Source organism: Nematostella vectensis, chromosome 2 (assembly GCF_932526225.1).
Source record: "Nematostella vectensis chromosome 2, jaNemVect1.1, whole genome shotgun sequence".
Classification (NCBI taxonomy): domain Eukaryota; kingdom Metazoa; phylum Cnidaria; class Anthozoa; order Actiniaria; family Edwardsiidae; genus Nematostella; species Nematostella vectensis.
The window spans coordinates 16,431,655-16,449,660 of record NC_064035.1 but is presented as its reverse complement, the minus strand read 5'-3'; the positions used below and the strand labels follow the sequence as shown (position 1 = coordinate 16,449,660).

The 18,006-nt window shown below is 38.9% G+C and overlaps 2 protein-coding genes and 1 long non-coding RNA gene across 5 annotated transcripts; all 3 read right to left on the bottom strand.

Annotated features, from left to right (window-relative positions):
- Positions 1–27: 27 nt before the first annotated feature.
- Positions 28–2,669, bottom strand: LOC5515703 (melatonin receptor type 1C). Its single transcript, XM_032385610.2, has one exon. The coding sequence runs from the start codon at positions 2,307–2,309 to the stop codon at positions 942–944; it is 1,368 nt and encodes a 455-aa protein (XP_032241501.2). The 5' UTR covers positions 2,310–2,669; the 3' UTR covers positions 28–941.
- Positions 2,670–3,009: 340 nt separating this feature from the next.
- On the bottom strand, positions 3,010–4,337 carry LOC116620047. Its single transcript, XR_004296993.2, has 2 exons — positions 4,210–4,337; positions 3,010–3,219 (listed from the first exon to the last, which is right to left on the bottom strand). It is a non-coding gene; the product is annotated as an uncharacterized LOC116620047 (long non-coding RNA).
- A 725-nt stretch (positions 4,338–5,062) lies between these two features.
- Positions 5,063–17,853, bottom strand: LOC5515714 (dnaJ homolog subfamily C member 10). 3 transcript variants are annotated; one of them, XM_048722179.1, is made up of 23 exons: positions 16,414–17,853; positions 16,185–16,245; positions 15,136–15,240; positions 14,822–14,872; positions 14,193–14,278; positions 13,988–14,113; positions 13,513–13,603; positions 13,005–13,049; positions 12,458–12,526; positions 11,578–11,621; positions 11,321–11,443; positions 10,821–10,910; positions 10,558–10,674; positions 10,212–10,320; positions 9,962–10,098; positions 9,699–9,818; positions 9,224–9,325; positions 8,613–8,768; positions 8,205–8,338; positions 7,481–7,679; positions 6,800–6,931; positions 6,337–6,627; positions 5,063–5,282 (listed from the first exon to the last, which is right to left on the bottom strand). In XM_048722179.1, exons 1-23 carry the CDS (start codon positions 16,576–16,578, stop codon positions 5,256–5,258), a joined length of 2,580 nt encoding a protein of 859 aa, XP_048578136.1. In that variant the 5' UTR covers positions 16,579–17,853; the 3' UTR covers positions 5,063–5,255. The 3 variants fall into 3 exon arrangements, with proteins under 3 accessions (XP_048578136.1, XP_048578142.1, XP_001635821.2); XM_048722185.1 differs by having other exon boundaries at positions 5,063–5,279; XM_001635771.3 differs by lacking the exon at positions 13,005–13,049.
- Between the last annotated feature and the right edge of the window lie 153 nt (positions 17,854–18,006).

Sequence of the window (18,006 nt, the reverse complement as noted above, 5' to 3'; positions counted from 1 at the left end):
AGATGGTACGCAGTCTAACAATTTTTCTTTAATTCAGGATGTTTATTTCAATCAGGTTCTACAGTACCCATTCTGTTGGATCTACACATGCTGTGAGCCTTGACAGGTTCACTTGTACCTATCTACAACTTCTGTGAGACTTGACTGCCTGCACTTATTAGTGTCGGCAAAGCCAAGCAGGTGATTTTGATTTTATTCCTTGATATCTTGGTAATCATATTAACTTTCCTTTTACAGCATTTTTGTTTAAACATTACATCTTACATTGTGTAACTCACGCCATGCAACTTTCTTTGTCGTTTTTTTTTTTTGCAATTAAATTATCTTTACTAGATACGAATCTTTAGACAGGATAACGGCATAGGAGAAAGCCTTTTATTTTAGCGTTAGTGTCGGCAAAGCCAAGCAGGTGATTTTGATTTTATTCCTCGATATCTTGATAATGATATTAAATTTCCTATTTTTGTTTACATTACATCTTATATTGTGTAACTCACGCCATGCAGATTTCTTATTTTGTCGTAGTTTTTTTTTCATAAAATTATCTTTACTAGATACGAATCTTTAGACAGGATAACGGCATAGGCGAAAGCCTTTTAGCATTTACGTTCTCTTGCATTGATAATTTTTTACTTTTGCATTTATCCATTCCCTTATATTGTATTTGCAATACTCCTGAGTTAAATGAAAAGTGTTTCGTAAATAGTGGATAACCTTTTGCACCTTTCTACAAATCCAGGTTAGGATAATGCAGTATTTCAGGGCCACGCCCCAACTGGTCGTTCCCTTATGTTTATATTTTTAACTGGATGCACTTTGTTGGTTTCGAAAATCGGGCTTTTGTCACTCATGTTACCCATGAGGCAAGGCGGGCTGTGAGTCACCTGACAGTCCCAGTAAGCGATCTTTTCGAGCTTCTTTTTTACAGCCTTTTACCTGTGTCAAACCCCAGACTCCCGCCAAGACGAGTCACCTTTGACATGCAGAAACTGCTTATACGACACAGCCTTCGCAGACCTTTGGCTTGCACATTCGCTGCTTTCGGAGCTACGCTTGCGCGGTCTCACCATGTGAACCTTGTGCTTCTTGGGAAGCGTTAGTTCGTCCATTTCATCTAACGGGTCTCTTAGCAACGGCTTGTCGCTGTGTGTTACACTTTCGGTCCCAAGCGAACTCCCATTACGAGCGCGCGCGTCAGTCCCGACTCGTTCCTCGGTGCGCCGTGGTAGTAGTGGTCTTTTTTTCTGTGGAGCCGATTCAAATACGCTATCTTTGTCCGGATCGTAGTCGGTCATGGTTCGGCTACTGATCGTTTTGTCGGCTTTAAGCCTTCTTGCGCTGTCACTGCTCTTAGGGTCTCTTCCACGACAACAGCAGAGAATACGCGAGAATCCGGACTTGAACTGCTTGCTTCTCAGCCCGATTATGAAAGGGTTACAGGCAGAGTTTATAAAACCGCAAACATAAGAGGCCAATCCTAGTCCATGCGGTATATCATGCGGATTTTTGACCACCACCGCAAAAGCGATAAAACTGAAAAACGGCGCCCAGCATGCGAAGAATGCTAGCAAAGCTATAAAGAATGTGAACACGATTCTCTTTTGTGCGCTGAAAACGGCCTGTTGCGGCATCGCAGTGGCAGTCTCAGACATTCTCCGAGTATGTTCAAGCACGCTTATGTAGATCCTTATGTAGGTGTAGGTCATGATAAGCAAGGGGATAATAAACGCTATTATAGCCACGATTACGATATACATGGATGCCATTTTATCTCGCGGGAAACCGAATCCACACTGTAAGGTAGAAGCGTTGTACTCCATTCTTCCCCAACCAAACACAGGGCCGAGGACAATGAACACAGAGAAGACCCAGACTCCGACGATCATGAGAGCCGCTTTCTTGCGTGTCATTATTTTCTTCATTGGGTGAACAATAACGATGTATCTGTCAATGCTGATGACAGTATGTGTAAAGATGGTACTGCAGAATAGGACGGAGTTACAGCAGGCATTCAGTTGACATAAGATCCCTCGGCCGAAAATCCACTCCCTCTTGATAGCTGTGATGAGTGGAAATACCATACAAATCAGACCAACCGCGAGGTCACCAAATGCTAAATTCACCAAAAACATGTTCATCTCCGTCCACAAGCGCTTGTTACTTAGAACCACGTAACAAACCATCAAATTCCCGATGATGGTCAATAGCATGATCACCAGTAAGGCTATTGCTGTGAATGAAGTCTCGATGGTTGCGAAGTCTGTTACTTTGAGAGTAGTCAAGTTCTGGGCCGTGGAATTCGTCGCCATCTTGCACACCGTCAGAAAGACGCGGCACGACTCCAAAATAAGAAAGTGTTTCAGTGTTTTTGCCCCTCAGGTAATCTTTGCCCTTCGCCCTTTTAGCTTTGAAGTTGTATTTCGTTCATGCAGTTTGCCTTTTGTGTTCATGAGTTAGAATTGGAGCCGTTTCAGTTGGCTACCCTAGCGAAGGAAAACTAGCACGCTATACACTAAGATTTGCATTAAAGTCGTGATGAATAGCCCGGCCAAGGGTGGCACTGAAAATCTGCTGTTCGCGGGTTACATTATATTGGAAGCCCACGACGTCACAACCTAATAATTTCCCACAGTGAGATGCAACGCACTTACGCCACTTAAAACCTTGTTTCCATTTCAACCAAAAACTCTGTCGTTTTATTAAAGACTATATTATAGACTAAATAAAGTCAACAAGCCAAACGCTGTCAAAATTGATTCTATTTTTTGTAAAGGTTTGCACTAAACAGTCTTTCTTTAGCCCGCGCGATCGCTTTTTAACGCACCCATGGCATAAAGACGAAAGGGACCTTATTGCAAAATCAAGAACAATGCCACAATAATATAAAATAATTTTGGTTGGTAAATGTAGTCATACTTTTGCTAAAATGTACCCAAAGGGCATATAAACCTAAGGGTGAAGCGCAATAAAATGAATATTGCTTATAGATACATGGAAAGTTTTCATTCCTAAACCACTGAAGACTTTTATTTATTTCTCTGTGTCTTCGGAGTTACTGTACAATCTTATTTTGTTTATTTTCCTGTAATTGCGATGGGAAGTTGTTCCGACAAGCTCCTAAAACCACTCGCCACAAGAAATTGCCGCAAAATTCGGGCAGTGTTTGTTTGGTGTTATGGTATTTGAAGACACTTGAGATTTCCGCAGATGGCTTCCCTCCTAGAAAACCGATAACAAACATTTCATTCATTTAGAAAAGTTAACATACTTAAATTTTGAAATTAAATCACAATTTCAAAGAAGTCTTTCAACAGGAAATATACCTCACCCAAACACTTCTCTCATTCACTTCTCGCATTCATTTATCTAAAGTGTGTGAAACTAAATAATGACACTGATTTACATTTTCGACGAGAATATACACGTTAAACTGTTCATAGCTTGACATAGTGATGTTTGTGACAAAATACATGCCTATGACTGTAGAAAATATGCTCGTAATCGCATATTTTCAGTTTAGTTTTTTGCCCCAACTTGAACCTCCTTTATTTTCAATGGTCTATGAATATTTTTTTTTAATTTGATTTTTGCCTTTAAACAACATTCTGCTGTAAGGCAAAGCATTAGACACGAGTGAAAATACGACTTACCGTAGGTATAAGAACAAGAGTTGTATATTGTTTGTGAAAACAACCAATATAAAATAACCAGCAAGCCTTGATATACCTAAAACAAATGCCTTTTGCGTGGGTTTGTACAGGCTCGTTATCTCCTATATGCTAATCCAGCAATAAGGAAATTTTGAAAAGAAAAGTCGTCTTAAAGTATCACTGGGGCATTGCCCCTCTCACCTTTGCATCAAATTCACATAATAGCTTTAAGCATAAAATCGTAAGGAAAACTGCTACAACCACACAGACGGACACAAATAGTTACAATAATCATTAGGAATTCAATGCTTTACATGTAATTCTGAATATATTTTAGTTTCCTATGTCTATAAAACTCATAGCCAAAGCGGCTCTATTCCCCAATCCGAAATCTTTTGCTCCATGCTATGGGTATTTCGGCCCCATTCGCAATTTCTAAAATCCCTTCTAGAAATAGTCACCGTGTCAAAACAAAAGCACTAAAACGACAAGTTGCACCGAATACACACTGTCCAGAAACATAACTATCATATTGCATTTTAAGACCTGTCACACATACGTTTCGCCAGCGGCTTTCCTTCCGCCCAGTATCTCAACATTATTAGAGACTTTTATCGATATTTCTTTAGAAAAAAAAACATCTGGGACAACCCACTGGCACTTGTATTAAAAGACTTTATCCTCTCTTGTCATATAATGAAAATGTGTGTATTAATAAAGATGCTAAACACTATTATTATGTACCGCACTGTTGGCCTTAAACTGATTTCTCTCTTGATAATCTGTGGTCTGCCTACCTTTCCCATGATTCGAGGGTATAAGAATGGTCTTTTATGCACGTGGAATACGCGTATTTAGCGATAACACACTCTGTCTTTTGTCCTTATTTGTACTGGTTTGACTACAACGTTTTGACTTTACTCTTTGTTTTCAGGGGTATATGAAAACCTACTACTGGATAACTTTGTCAGGAATATATCACACTTTGTTGGATGCTGCTTTTACTATTATTCAGACTGATCACAATTACTGTGCGCGCATACACTCTTTGTTATAAGAACGTCTAATTTTCATGGTATAACCAGAAAGACTACAGACAAGCTGTAGAAAAACTAGATGGTTTGCCTGGTGTAGACAAGTTATAAATCAACACCTTTTTGTTATAAGAACGTCTAATTTTCATGGTATGACTAGAAAGACTCAAGCTAGTTATGAACAAAATTGTATTGCGCATCATAACTAAAAAAAGTTTTGCTTCTATCTGAGCCCCGGCATGTTCCCAGCATGTTCTGAAAATTTGGTGAAATCCCAGGCTGAGCATTCTTATAAAGAAGGCACATATAAAACAAATAGAGTTCATATGCACGTTCTTAAATTTTAAAGAAATTCGTGAAGTCAAACAAGAACAATTATGACATTTCGCCAGCAAGCGCTGACCATTTATTAAGTCTATATTTTTTTACAACCATATACCAAAATATTCTTATAAACCACGTATTTTCAGACTCTTATAAAACCGGAAAAAATCATAAATCCATGTCCAAAAAGACGCCATCCTCTATTTTTCATTATCCTGGTGCTTGTTATGTTGCCGATTATGCAGGCTCAGAATTCATCGTGAACTGGCGTCTGCTGTAAATTAAAATTATATTTCAATCTTTAATAATAATAAGTATGGTTCAACAGGAACCCCTCCATCCATGTTTTGTGGAAATAAATAAAATAATAATTAAAGATAAGTAAAGTAATTAAAGATAATTAAAGCATAAGTAAAATGTTAACATTTTCATGGCAGCAGGGATAGAAATGAGATAAAAAGCAGATTTATAAAGAGCACCAAAAACAATCTCCCATCCCTGGTCCGGCGCTTATTTAGCCGGAAAAAAGTAATTCCATTATTATTAGATGGGCACGTTTCGGCCAGCGCACGGGCGTCGGTTCGCACTCACGGGATAGTCAGAGTGTGATAACCTTGGTGCTCAAATTATGTAACGTAACTTGAACGGGTTTTCTTAGTAAACATAGGAACGCTTTTCCGCCACACGTGGCGAAGGCAGGCATTGCGTAATCAGAGAAGCGGGCAGGTAATCGAGCCTATGTAGGAAAGCGATCCGAGATTATTTTGCTATTCTTCTGCGGTAGAGACCACAGGCGAACCAGAATTAGAATTAGTCACGCGTGATCCTTTGGGAAAATAAAATATCATTTGAAGTTGTGTCTTGACTGTTTTCTTAATAAAACTAGTTACATAACTATATTAGCCTCCTGTGTTGTTATTTAGGGGAATTGTGGCGCAGAAAGGGGTTTAGTCCCTGGAGAGAAACACAATTCCCCTTAATTACACCACACGAGGCCAATATAGTAATGTAACTAGCTTTATTGAGAAAACAGTCAAGACACAACTTCAAATTATATTTTATTTCCCCGAAGGATCACGAGGGACTGATTCTAATCCTGGTTCGCCTGTGTAGAGACCTTTGTAAAGCGCCCGGTGGGTCTCCTATCATTTACAAAGCAGTAGTGAAGACGCCGCCTTCTTTATTTTAGGCAGCACTAAGGGAGATTTTAAATAATTTAGACCAAGAAAGCATAAATAAGAATTGAGATTTGATATGGCGCGCGCCTAATACCCACGTCTCCCTCTCTTATCAATACTCACTGACGTACAGCCATAATTTAAACTTACCCGGGGATCTGGTTCAAACCCAAACAACTCCTCATCGTGATGAATAAACTCTTCTTCCTCGTGAAGGAAATCCTCCTCGCGGCCACCGTGACCTTGTTCATCACCAGTTCCGTCTCGGTCACCACCAGTTCCGTCTCGGTCATCACCAGTTCCTCGATCAATGTTATCCCTGACGCCTGCACGCTCCCCAGAATCCAAGGATTCCCCCTTGTCCTCCTTGACCGCGTTAATTATAGTGTTATAAAGTTCTTCTGGTACTTGGCTGTTTAGCTGCAAATCACCATTGATCGACTGTAATGGAAGGGCATTTGCAAGTAAGCATAATATGAGATGGGGCGTTGATCTGACTTGGGATCGAACCCCGGCCCTCTTGCTTGCGAAGCATAAAGCCCGTACCACTGCGCCACTCTAAATCCCCCGGTGGACTCAATGGTGGCTCACAGAGACTTTAGGTATACAATACCTGAGTCATGCCTTGTCGCGTAGACCCCAGGTACAGGCGCACTGTTGGATAGGAGTGGATGTTCGCTTCTGAGCAGAGCCCATAATCCTGTTCACAATTCACTTTTGCAGCCCGAACTTTCCCCTTGAGCATCTATTGACAGACATGGTTATGTTAAAATGAGAAGAAATTTATCTACAGTAGGAAATACGGGATGAATGTCCTAGTCTCAAAATCTTTTTACTAAAAAATGTTCCACTTTCGTGTGTGCGATCTTTCTTGTGTTTAGACATGAGGTGGTTTAAAAAACGATTCATAAGACATTTGTATTTTTTTAGATCCTCAAAACATATGATGTATCTCTCGATTTGTAGAAGGGGTCGGGGGACCAGTCCCCTTGCCTTCGCTCCCTGGCAATGTCACTTGCATCTACAGTTCTCTCTCAACTACTTTTTTACCTCGTTACCCATTTCCACAAGATGCAACTACAAGGAGATAGCGCGATATAATTAGCTCCATTGCTATATATCAATAATTCATTTTGAAGCAGTAAATACAGAGATAAAAATCGCATAACATCCAGATTCAGAAGCTCTTTCATTTTATCTTTTCAACTCAAAAACGTACGTGCAAGAAATAATGCTTCACCCCAACTAAATTCAATTTCTGAGCTACCAACAAACCATGAAAGCATAAAGGTACCTTGGCCAGCTGTTCGTATTTAGGCGCAAACCGCATACAGGGCCCGCACCACGGGGCGTAGAAGTCGACAACCCAGGCATCCTCGCTTGCTAAGACGTCCGTGAAAAAATTCTTGGAGTTCACTTCACTGACGATGGACGGGAGGTAATTATACGCCCACATGTGTAAGGAGTCTACGTCACGCCACCCCTGGTGCACCCTGGGAAGGTAGACCAACAAGTTACACAGGTCCATAGCCAGAGCGGGGAGGGGAGAGGCCAGTATTATGAGCGGGGGAGGGGAGAGGCCAGTATTATGAGCGGGGGAGGGGAGAGGCCAGTATTATGAGCGGGGGAGGGGAGAGGCCAGTATTATGAGCGGGGGAGGGGAGAGGCCAGTATTATGAGCGGGGGAGGGGAGAGGCCAGTATTATGAGCGGGGGAGGGGAGAGGCCAGTATTATGAGCAGGGGAGGGGAGGGGCATTTATCGGACCATTTTCTCCACCTAGCTTTCAATGGCACCCTTTTGTTTGAGCGTACCTCTAATAGGGGGATGGTTCGTTCGAACACCTGACCTCTCTGGCTGGGGGCCTGTCACAAAATCTGGTCATTAAGACACTTCAACTTAAATAGTAACGCCAACGCATTACTATTAGCTTTTTTATTACTATCAAAATAGCTGCAAAAGAAGATAGCATTATCATTACCATCATTGCCGCAACTATGCTACTGTATAATCACTCACACAAAGTCCCAGCCTCCTCTGCTTGTATGAGAGTACAGCCTGATGGTGGGATAGGAGCGGATTCCTTGGTTTGCACACAGATTTCTATGCGCGACACAATCCACAGATCCCAAGAAAGTTTCCCCCTCCATTCGCTAAAAGACATTTATTCATATTACAAAATACCCAGAGAAAATAAATGAAAGCAACATCTTCACCTGTGGCGTATCTAGGATTTCTCGAGGATGGAAAGACCAGAAGAAGGAAACGAATATTTTAACTTAAAGTATGATGGGAGGGAAAATTCATTCTTTCTTCAATTTTAATTGGGTGGGGGGTGGGATGTCGGGGGGGGGGGGGGTCGGAAGGAGTACCTGCCTTCTGCCCCCCCCCCCCCCCCGATTTGTCAAAGGCAAAAATGCTGAATACCTTTGCAAGTTTATTCCAGTCGGGGAGCAGCTCCTGACATGGCCCGCACCAAGGTGCATAAAAGTCAACCAGCCACGTCTCACCAATCTTCTTGTTGTGCACAAGGGACTCGAATGTCTCCGGTGAAAGCTGCACTACGGAAGGCTTCAGGGTATTCTATTATGGGAAAGCAGAGAGTATTTAGTATTGATTCCAATATGTACATTAATAATTGAGGGAGAAAACAGTGCCATAGCAGGACTCGAAATATTGAAGCGGCACAATACAGGAACACCACTACTTGTCATTTCCTTATATATTTTTTAAATATTGGGGGGGGGGGGGGGGGGGGCACGTGCCCCCAGTGCCCTACCCCCTGCTACGGCCCTGGAAAAACATGATAAGAGCTTGTTGACTTTTTTAGGTTAATTGAAGCTTGAGTTGAAACTAATGTATGATCTATCGCAGTGCAAATATAAACTTGTTTAGACGGTTCAGTTGGTTATAGTAATAATTAAAACAGATTTACTGCTTCTGACTGCGTCTGTGGCTGTTTGATGTTGAATCAATAAATAATATCCAGCATTGTCAAGAATAAAATGAACCTTATAAAAAATATGATTTTTACCCACCTCGACAAACTCAATAATATCAAGCGCATTGTGGTGTCCGATAAACTGATGTGGTTGACTGTTGTTGTACAGGATAGTAGTAGGGTATGAACGGATGTTATACTGGAAGAAAGCACACAAAGGACTACTCTTAGTATACATCTCATACAGAGATTGCGAAAAGAAAAGAAAAAAAAATAATGGAAATAACACAAGAGTAAAATCCTGGTCTGCACACAAACTTAAGGCTAAGGGGCTGACCATTTTTGAGGGGGGAGGCTTTGGTTCTAAAAATAACTCCTCCCTCATTGCGTCCAAAGAAAAAAGCCCCACTAGATGACAAAAATATATCGCATGCTAGTTTATAATATCCAGAAATATCTAAAAGCCCCCTAGCCCCACCACAACAAAACTTAAATAATATTGAGCAATAAAATAAAGTGGCATTTCCATAACCTCTAAACAAGTACCTTTAAACACAATGTTGTGTTCTTACCTGATGACAAAGTTGAGAATGGACTGTACAGTCTACTGTTCCAAAGCCAACAGGTTTGCCCACAAAAGATCGAGCCGCCTTGCGGTATTCAGGCAGAAGACGCATGCATGGAGGGCACCACTAAATAAATGAAATGTAACAAATAAATGAAAAAAGCTACTGTGGTATTCAGGCATAAGACACCTGCTATAATATGGTATACTCTCTTAACCCACATACTGGGGCAATATATAACTCAAGTCTTAAACATCTGTGATACATACTGGAGCAAAAAAGTCTACGAAGAAGGGCCTTGAAGGCGATATCACAGATGATGGGAAGTCTTCAGGCCCAAGAGCATGTACATTAGATGAAACACTCTCCTTTGCAAACAGTGCAATATCATGTGCCGTGAAGCGACCTAAGAAATGAATTACAAAGACCATTATTACAATATTACATTTATCCCATTTAGGTTTATAATCCAAGTGGCTTGCTGAAGATAATTACTAAACATGGTCGATTCCACTTTACCATAATGCCATTCAAAGCCTGCTTTCTTGAAGAGCGCAGCCACTGGGTACTTTCTGACATGGTATTCATTGCAAATTTCACTGCTCTTTTTACAATCCACATAGCCAATCTGACAACGGGAAAGAAAAAATAAGCATATAAGAATAGATTACAAGAAAGCAATGGTGTGCGAAAACACGAAAGGCTTGAAGGATGGCGGACAGAGTGATTCCTTGGGAATGTACCTAACAGAAATGAAACTGAAGTCATAGTGCAGGTGATTTGAAAATAACTGATGAACATACACTTGTGCAATGCTATAGAACAGAAACCATAGGTGAACAATATGACATCACTACATACTTACTCGTATGTCAGTCAGAACAGCTGGTAGCTTCTTCACTTCTAAGTTATCCAACACTCCTTTCTCAAAAAGAAGTAACCATCCCTTTTCATCTCCATTTGCTAATCTTGCTAATGTTTTCTGGAGAAAGAATTATGATAATCCAGAACTTATTAAATGATATGAGGTATATCATGCCCTTTTTCCATCAAAGATTTTTTTCTCACCAAGAACAGTATGCATTGCACAAAATATATTTTTTAAAAGCTGGCTTAATGTTACTGTACCTTAAATTTAGTAGTATCTACATCTTCAGGTCCTGATGTTAGTTTTAAAACATTGTCTATAATCTCCTTTGTATCTAAACTGTGTATAACCTGAAAAAAACACCCACAAAAATAACATGCAACTAAACACAGTCCACGCAATGAACAATAGACATAAAGGTATCTAATTATGTAAAAATTGAATAAACAAAGATTGCCCCATAAAGACGGAGGATCAAATAATTACAAGAAGAGAATTCAAAGAAGAGAATATGTGGAATTTTAGGTCTGTCTATATGTAGGATCCTACATTTTGCAAGTTTTAATGCAAAATAAAGAGAAGGAAACAGATTGGCAGAGTGTGCCCTCCCCCCTTTATCCATGCCCCCCCTTTCCTCATCCTTTTTGAATAAGAGGTTTGTTTACCAATTAAGAGGACTATACTTTCTCTAAGTAACTATGTATGTACCTTCCAATCAAGTCCCCCCCTGGCTAAGCTGAAATGTATATGTGCCACTTACTGCGCCTTTTCCTGACTTGATCTCGCCTGCTTTAAAGTACACTATTTCACCAACATGATCTAGGTCATGACAAATCCTTTCATTCTTAGAGCAGTCAAACACTCCAATATGAACAAGGTTATCCTTGAAACAACAGAATAGGGAAAAAAGTATTAGAGGAGTCTTAGGGAGGATGCTTTATGGAGTATACTCTGAACAGCCTTGAAAACATTTTTGCATATTACATACTGTACAGTACTGTGCTGTACTGTACTCACCAGGACTGCAGATAGCTTTATTCTGCTTTCTGGATTTAAGCAATCTAAGAAAACAAAAGGAGATTCTCAATAAGATTAAATCTCAATAAAATTAAATTTGCCTGTTCTACATACATCTGTAAACAGAAATTGTAAAAACAATGATAAAGTTAGAGTTATCAATCCTAGGTTTGCTAAAAAAGCTGGACATGTTCATTCAAAAGGACTGCTTTAAAAAAACATCTATCTTTTCAAATTGCTCTCATATACTCATAACGCAGTTGGGCCAAACTTGTTATAAATCGACTAAAATAATTTGAACATCTCGGAATAGAATTATTACAACAATAGGCTAAAACAATATGGTTAAAATATTACAGCATATTTTAGAGGTCTCACAATTTTGTTTTTGTACTTGGTCCCTTTTTCCAAAACAGATATTCAATTCATCTCTCAATTTTTCTGCAATCAGTTTAGCATTACTATGAACTCAGTAGAATTTATGGTATTTCTTTTCAGTATTTAAAAGAATTTGAAGGATCACACCCATCACATGTGAGCACTTTTAAGATGTATGCTTTTTTAAAACAATCCTTTTGGATAGATACGGGCCACCTTATAATTTCACTTATAATCATCACTCTATGATGATCAACTTGCTGGCAGTTTCACATTTTCAATTTAATGTGAGTTATTCAGCCTTCTGTATTTCAAGTTTAAACAACTATTGTTCATAAATATTTCTTTACTTTTTTAGAGTGACTTTCTGCATTGTCAAAATGTGTTATAAAAGCATGCAGAACCAGTTATTTATTGTTTAAATGCCTTCCCAAAATAAATGTGGCTTGTTGAAAAATACAGCAGTATTTAAAAAAGTAGAATGCTGTAAACCTATTCATACCTGCATGGGGATCACAGAATTCTATCAGCCATGGCAATTCGGTTGAAGAGGTTTCATGGTCAAAGTCATCTGTGAGGGTTCAACAACAACAAAAGGAGAGCTGAAGAAATGGTTTGCTAATATAAATATTGAGGACATACATTTATTCTAAAGCTATGGTACCAAAAGTGCTCTCATTGATTGAGTAGCAGTACAGTAGCATAGCCAGGATTTGACAAAAGGAGAAAAGGGGATGGGTACTGTAGATAAGTGTACAGTGTTGTTGAAAACTATTGCAACATTTTCCGCAGCAAAATCGTGGTGACCACATACAAGATTTTTCCACAAAATGCAATTCTGCCTCAGTCAGCCGCGTTGACCGTGGTAATGTTATATTCAAAAAAACCATGGGTGAAATCTGCAGTTTAAGTACTGTGTAAGAGCTGAATGTATATACATAGATACTAGGGGGGGGGACTCCAATGAAAACAGACAGGGGTGATCGTCGGCAAAATCCATTTTAACCCTAAAGGAGGGCACTTTGGGCATGGTCAACAGAAATTCTTACCCCTAAGAGATGGCAAATTGGGTGTGGAAGAAGGAATTTTTAACCCTAAGAGATGGCAGAAACGAAAAAAAAAACAATTAAACAACCCCTTAGGAATAGCAATTGGACAAATTTTATACCCTAAGAGATAACAGAATTGGAAAAAAAAATGTTAAACATCCCCTTAGGAATGACAGTTGGTCGAATTTTATACCTAAAGAGATGGCAAAATCTTAAAAATCCTTCAAAACCCCCTTAGAGATTTTATACCTTTAAATAGGTGACGATTACCCCTGTGTATTTTTTTGGAGAGTCCCCCCCCAGGCATCCACCATTAGCTACCTGCTTATTTAAACGCTTTGCAGCAGAAAACCTGTTCCCCAATCCCTCAACACACACACACACATCTAAAACAGGGACTCTTCAAGGAAAAGAAATAACCCACTTGGCAGCCAAGGAGATGCCCATGCACCCTGCCGACCTCCCCCCCCCCCCCAACTCAACCTTGGTATGAATCCATCTGAATTACCTTGATTCAGATCATGGACTTTGGCATCAATCTCATCTAATATAAATTTTACAAGAGCACTTGTAGTCCTTGAACCATGATAAAGATGTTGCTATAAAGATTTCAGAAAAAAAAGTATTTAAGACAAGGGTAAAGCAAGCAAACAGTACAGTACTGTATATTTCACATTACTGTTACTTCACATTATTCTAACAGTCACATAATAATTACAAGTGGTTTCAGAGTGGGCTAGAGAAAGGCTTATACCAGAAAGAATCTTATTAAAGAAATGTGCAATAATGTGTCTTCTTTTGTCCTAGTCTACAATTAGGATATTTCTGATTTCTTGGCCCATCCAATTATTATTGAGAAAGCTCTAGAATCTAGTGGTACTCAGAAAGGTTGGTGTGCACTAAGCAAAATCTAAATAAAAGAGGGTTTATGGTCTTTGGCATCCCCTGAGCTATGGGCAGTATTACATGGTAGAATTACTTACTGTAGGGTAAAGTACAAGAGAAGGGTAACTTCTGATTCCTTGTCGTTGGCACAGCCCCCAGTCTTCTTGACAATTCACAGCTCCAAACCTGACTACACCTTCTAAATCACGGGCAACTTCTCTCCACTATTAAAGATGCAGAAAAAATAGAAATAACTAAGCTTAAGGTGTTGACCAGAATGTTGTGCCAGAGCTAAATACTTACTGTTGGTGCCAAATCATGACAGTGAGAACAAAATGGAGAGTAGTAATTTATAAACCATATATCTTCACTCCCTTCCACTGACATTTCTGAAATTATGGAAAGAACAAGTTCTTATGATACAGTATATAGTTATTTATGGCAAGTGTGCTTAAAAAAAACTTTATTCTGTACATAAGGCATTTCTTGAGACTCTGAAAATCACCAATAAACAAGGTGAAATGTGAAAACAAGTTTTTTGGGGTGTAATGCTTACTCACTAAGTCACTAAGTGCTCCTGGCTTGGACTGCCTTATTTAGCTTAACAATCACGAGTGTTTAAGCATTCTTACTGTATGTTGACTTCTTCTACATGTATGTACCTCTCCACATAGCCCCCTCTCCCCTCCTCTTCGCTACCGTACCCCACCTCTAAACTTGAATATGGTTTAACAGACACCCGTTTACAGGATCATCCAGTTAAAAACGGATACCTTAACTATGATAATTTATTTACATAGAATAAATACAAAAAGCCCAAATAGTTGTGTTCGTTAACCAGTAGAATAGATACAATACAGCAAAAACTGGTATTCAACTCTGCCAAATTTTCATCTTAGATAAGACTCCTTCAGGGCAAAATGTATACTTACGGAAGTCTGAGTAGCTAAGAGTAATAATTTCAGGATCTTCATCATACAGACCTATACAAAGAAAAAAGAAAAAAATAAATGTGCAAGAAAGTTTCACATTCTTTACCCTTTCCATTGTCAAGTTGACCAAATCTAAAATTCTCAAAAATCTTGAGTTGGAGTTTACATCTTTTTACAAAAAAAAAAAAAAATGCCAAGCTTACGATTTTTTTAGTATTTGAGTGTTGATGTACTATTAACAAATGTTTCCCCAAAGATTACTGTACAATACTGTTGTGAAAGCAGCATTCTTTTTTCGTGAGTGCAATACATACCAAATTCTTCATTGAAGTAATTCCAACTTTGGTATTGATTACTAAAATGGTTATCCTTCAGACCCTCTTCTCCATACAAATCATACTTTTTTCTAAGTTCATCATCTGGAAAAATATAAAAACAAACTATAACCTCTAGATAGAATAAGATACAAGATATAAGATATAAAGCATATAAAAACCACTTAATGGTCTTGTTCATTGGTTGAACAACAGGTTGTATGCAGCGGCGTAGCCAGGATTTTTAACAGGAGGGGGGCCAAAAGGCCTGGTCAAGGCATTTTCTTCTGTATTTCAAATAATGACTCATACATTAACTGTATTTTTTGCTGCTTAAAGGGGGGGGACCCCTGGGCCACCCCCTTGGCTACGCCCCCTGGTAAGTACATTCCTATACAGCCTGCTTAAAAAAAAATGCAAGTTCAGAATGAAACATTTTCTCCAAAGGCTGTATAATAAATATCTTTTTGTCCTTGTGGGCCATGCAGGAACATATGGAATTTTTTCATAATTTCATGGCCTGTCAGCTACACAGAAAACAAAGGAAAAATTATTGGGTCCATAACTTCACGTATGGTTTGCGTACCAGGCCAATAAGAGCTATTCATCTCTTAATAATAATAAAAACTGGTTATAAATTTACAACATCTTATTACATGGGTTACTCATTGGTGGCTACAATTAACCAAATCTTTAATCAGCCAATTTCACTTAATGACAGGTGCCAAAATATTTGCCATGGAGGCAATTGAGAAACAGGTTAGATTACATATACAGGAACGACAGAGCATACAGTAAAGAATAAAAGGAAAATATCCAACACTTCTCCCTTGAAGTGGGGATGGGATATATGGAGTGTTTATAGTGGGAGTGTATATCACCTTTTATGAAAACAGAGGCAGGATAATGCAAAATTAACAATACAACTAGACAAGCACAAAGAGTAATAGCAGCAAAATATAGACAGGCAGTTTCTTTTGTTGAACTTTAGATTACGCAAATGTCCTTAAGTATTAAATATTATTAAGTATTAAGTATTATGTGACTACCTTTTAGAACCTCGTAGGCCTTATTTATACGTGTAAAAGTGTCATGTGCTTTTGGATCATCCTGAAATTAGAAAATATACAAATCCCAAATAAATCTTCGATCAAACAGATAAACAATTATCTTCTATTAATAGCATAATAAGAGGTAACAATCGTACCAGTATGCCAAAATTGTAGCCATCGAACTCAAGGTGCAATGTAAATATTATTTGAGCTGGCAATCTCTTACCTTGTTTTTGTCGGGATGTAATCTAAGAGCTAACTTCTTGAAAGCTTTCCTAATTTCTTTACTTGTAGCATCCCTGCTTATACCAAATAGCTCATAATAATCCTCACAAAATATCGGACTGTACAGTAAGGTAGAAAATAAAATAAATACAACGTTACAATTCATTATTTTTGTTTTTAGTTCGTTCGTTTGACATGAAGTGACCGGCTGACCAGCGGCTGTTCATGTGACGCAGGCGCATTTGGTGTCCACACGTGTCATTTGGTGATTCCTCCATCTCTTGGCAACGAAGCGAAGCCACCAAGAATGACGACAAAATCACGAAAACATATTAAAACTCGATAGTATTGTAGTTACAGCAATGAACCTATATAATAATAGAAATGATATTATACAACGACACTCGTAACGCGCTCTGTGACTGGTCAAGATCGTTATAAGAGGACACACCCACGATTGCATCCTCACATGCGCGCACATCGTCAAAACTTGATTGTAATGAAAACATTTCAAATTGCTTTATAAAAACAATAAATAACAATAATAACAACTAGTTTCACATGTCAATAACGTCATTTATGTTACGGCATCATTTTTGTCTAGGAAGATATCAATTCATAGATCCGACGAGCGCACGAATAACCAATCAGAAAGCAGCAAATAGAAGCCAGCGAAGTGCAAATGTCCCACAAAAGTCCCACAAATTGTGCAACATGTCGGATGAGGTCTGTGAATCCTGCTCGAGATTATCTAAAATATATTCATAGGGATTCATAGGGATTTTCCTGCGACTTGGGAAATAAAAGACGGTCACCTAACATAATAGAAGTTGATTTGTGGTCCAAGTTTGGTGAAAATCTTGTAGAGAAGCATAGAAAAAGATAACTACAAGTTTGGTTGTTGAATGGAAACTACCGGAATCCAGCTCAAAATACGAAAACTTTGAAATGATAAGATAAAGCGGTGCTCTCTTCGGTAGGTACTATGTGTTTATGTGCTTTCGTAGCTAATTTTGTCAACTTGCAGTGATTTAAGTGCAGGGAAAAGTAGAAGAGAATGCCGAATTCACTGTTTACGCCTGACTTAACTACAAGTTTTATCGGCAAATGTCAAGATTTATAGCAAAAATACAAACGACAGTCTCATTCTTATATAAAATTAAAGTAACCTGGGATAATATCAAACACAAGTTCAATGGTAGGACTTACACTGTTCTTTTATATGTGGTTTGTTTGCTTTTTGTTTTTCGTTTCTTCGCAGAAATTTTATGTGTTTTTCTGCAATTTGAGTCCGAACTCTACACTAAAAGCGGTCGAGCAAAGAAAACAGGACTATCACTTTCTACGCTGACCGGAAGATGCTTATTTTGCTTGTCCAGATTCGCAGAAAAATATCTCAAACCAATCTTTTTTCCGTCGATTGCCAACTTTTTGTGGGACATTTGTGGGACCACATGGCTGTTATTGCATCATCTCTTTCCTGATTGGCTATTCGTGCGCGCGTGATTGACATCTTTAAGCCCTAGTAGAGCGCAAAGAAAGTAGATGAGTGATTTGGCCGCGCCGCGAAGTAATGGTGAAAGGAAAAAAAACA

Excerpts from the sequence above, each read along its gene's own strand:
- LOC5515714 (XM_048722179.1), bottom strand. The coding sequence starts at position 16,578 with ATGAATTGTAACGTTGTATTTATTTTATTTTCTACCTTACTGTACAGT. Across the intron at positions 10,321-10,557 it reads CTGTTCTGACTGACATACGA|ATTGGCTATGTGGATTGTAA; the intron begins GTAAGTATGTAG and ends TCCCGTTGTCAG. Across the intron at positions 8,339-8,612 it reads ACTGGAATAAACTTGCAAAG|CGAATGGAGGGGGAAACTTT; the intron begins GTATTCAGCATT and ends AATGTCTTTTAG.
- LOC5515703 (XM_032385610.2), bottom strand. The coding sequence starts at position 2,309 with ATGGCGACGAATTCCACGGCCCAGAACTTGACTACTCTCAAAGTAACA.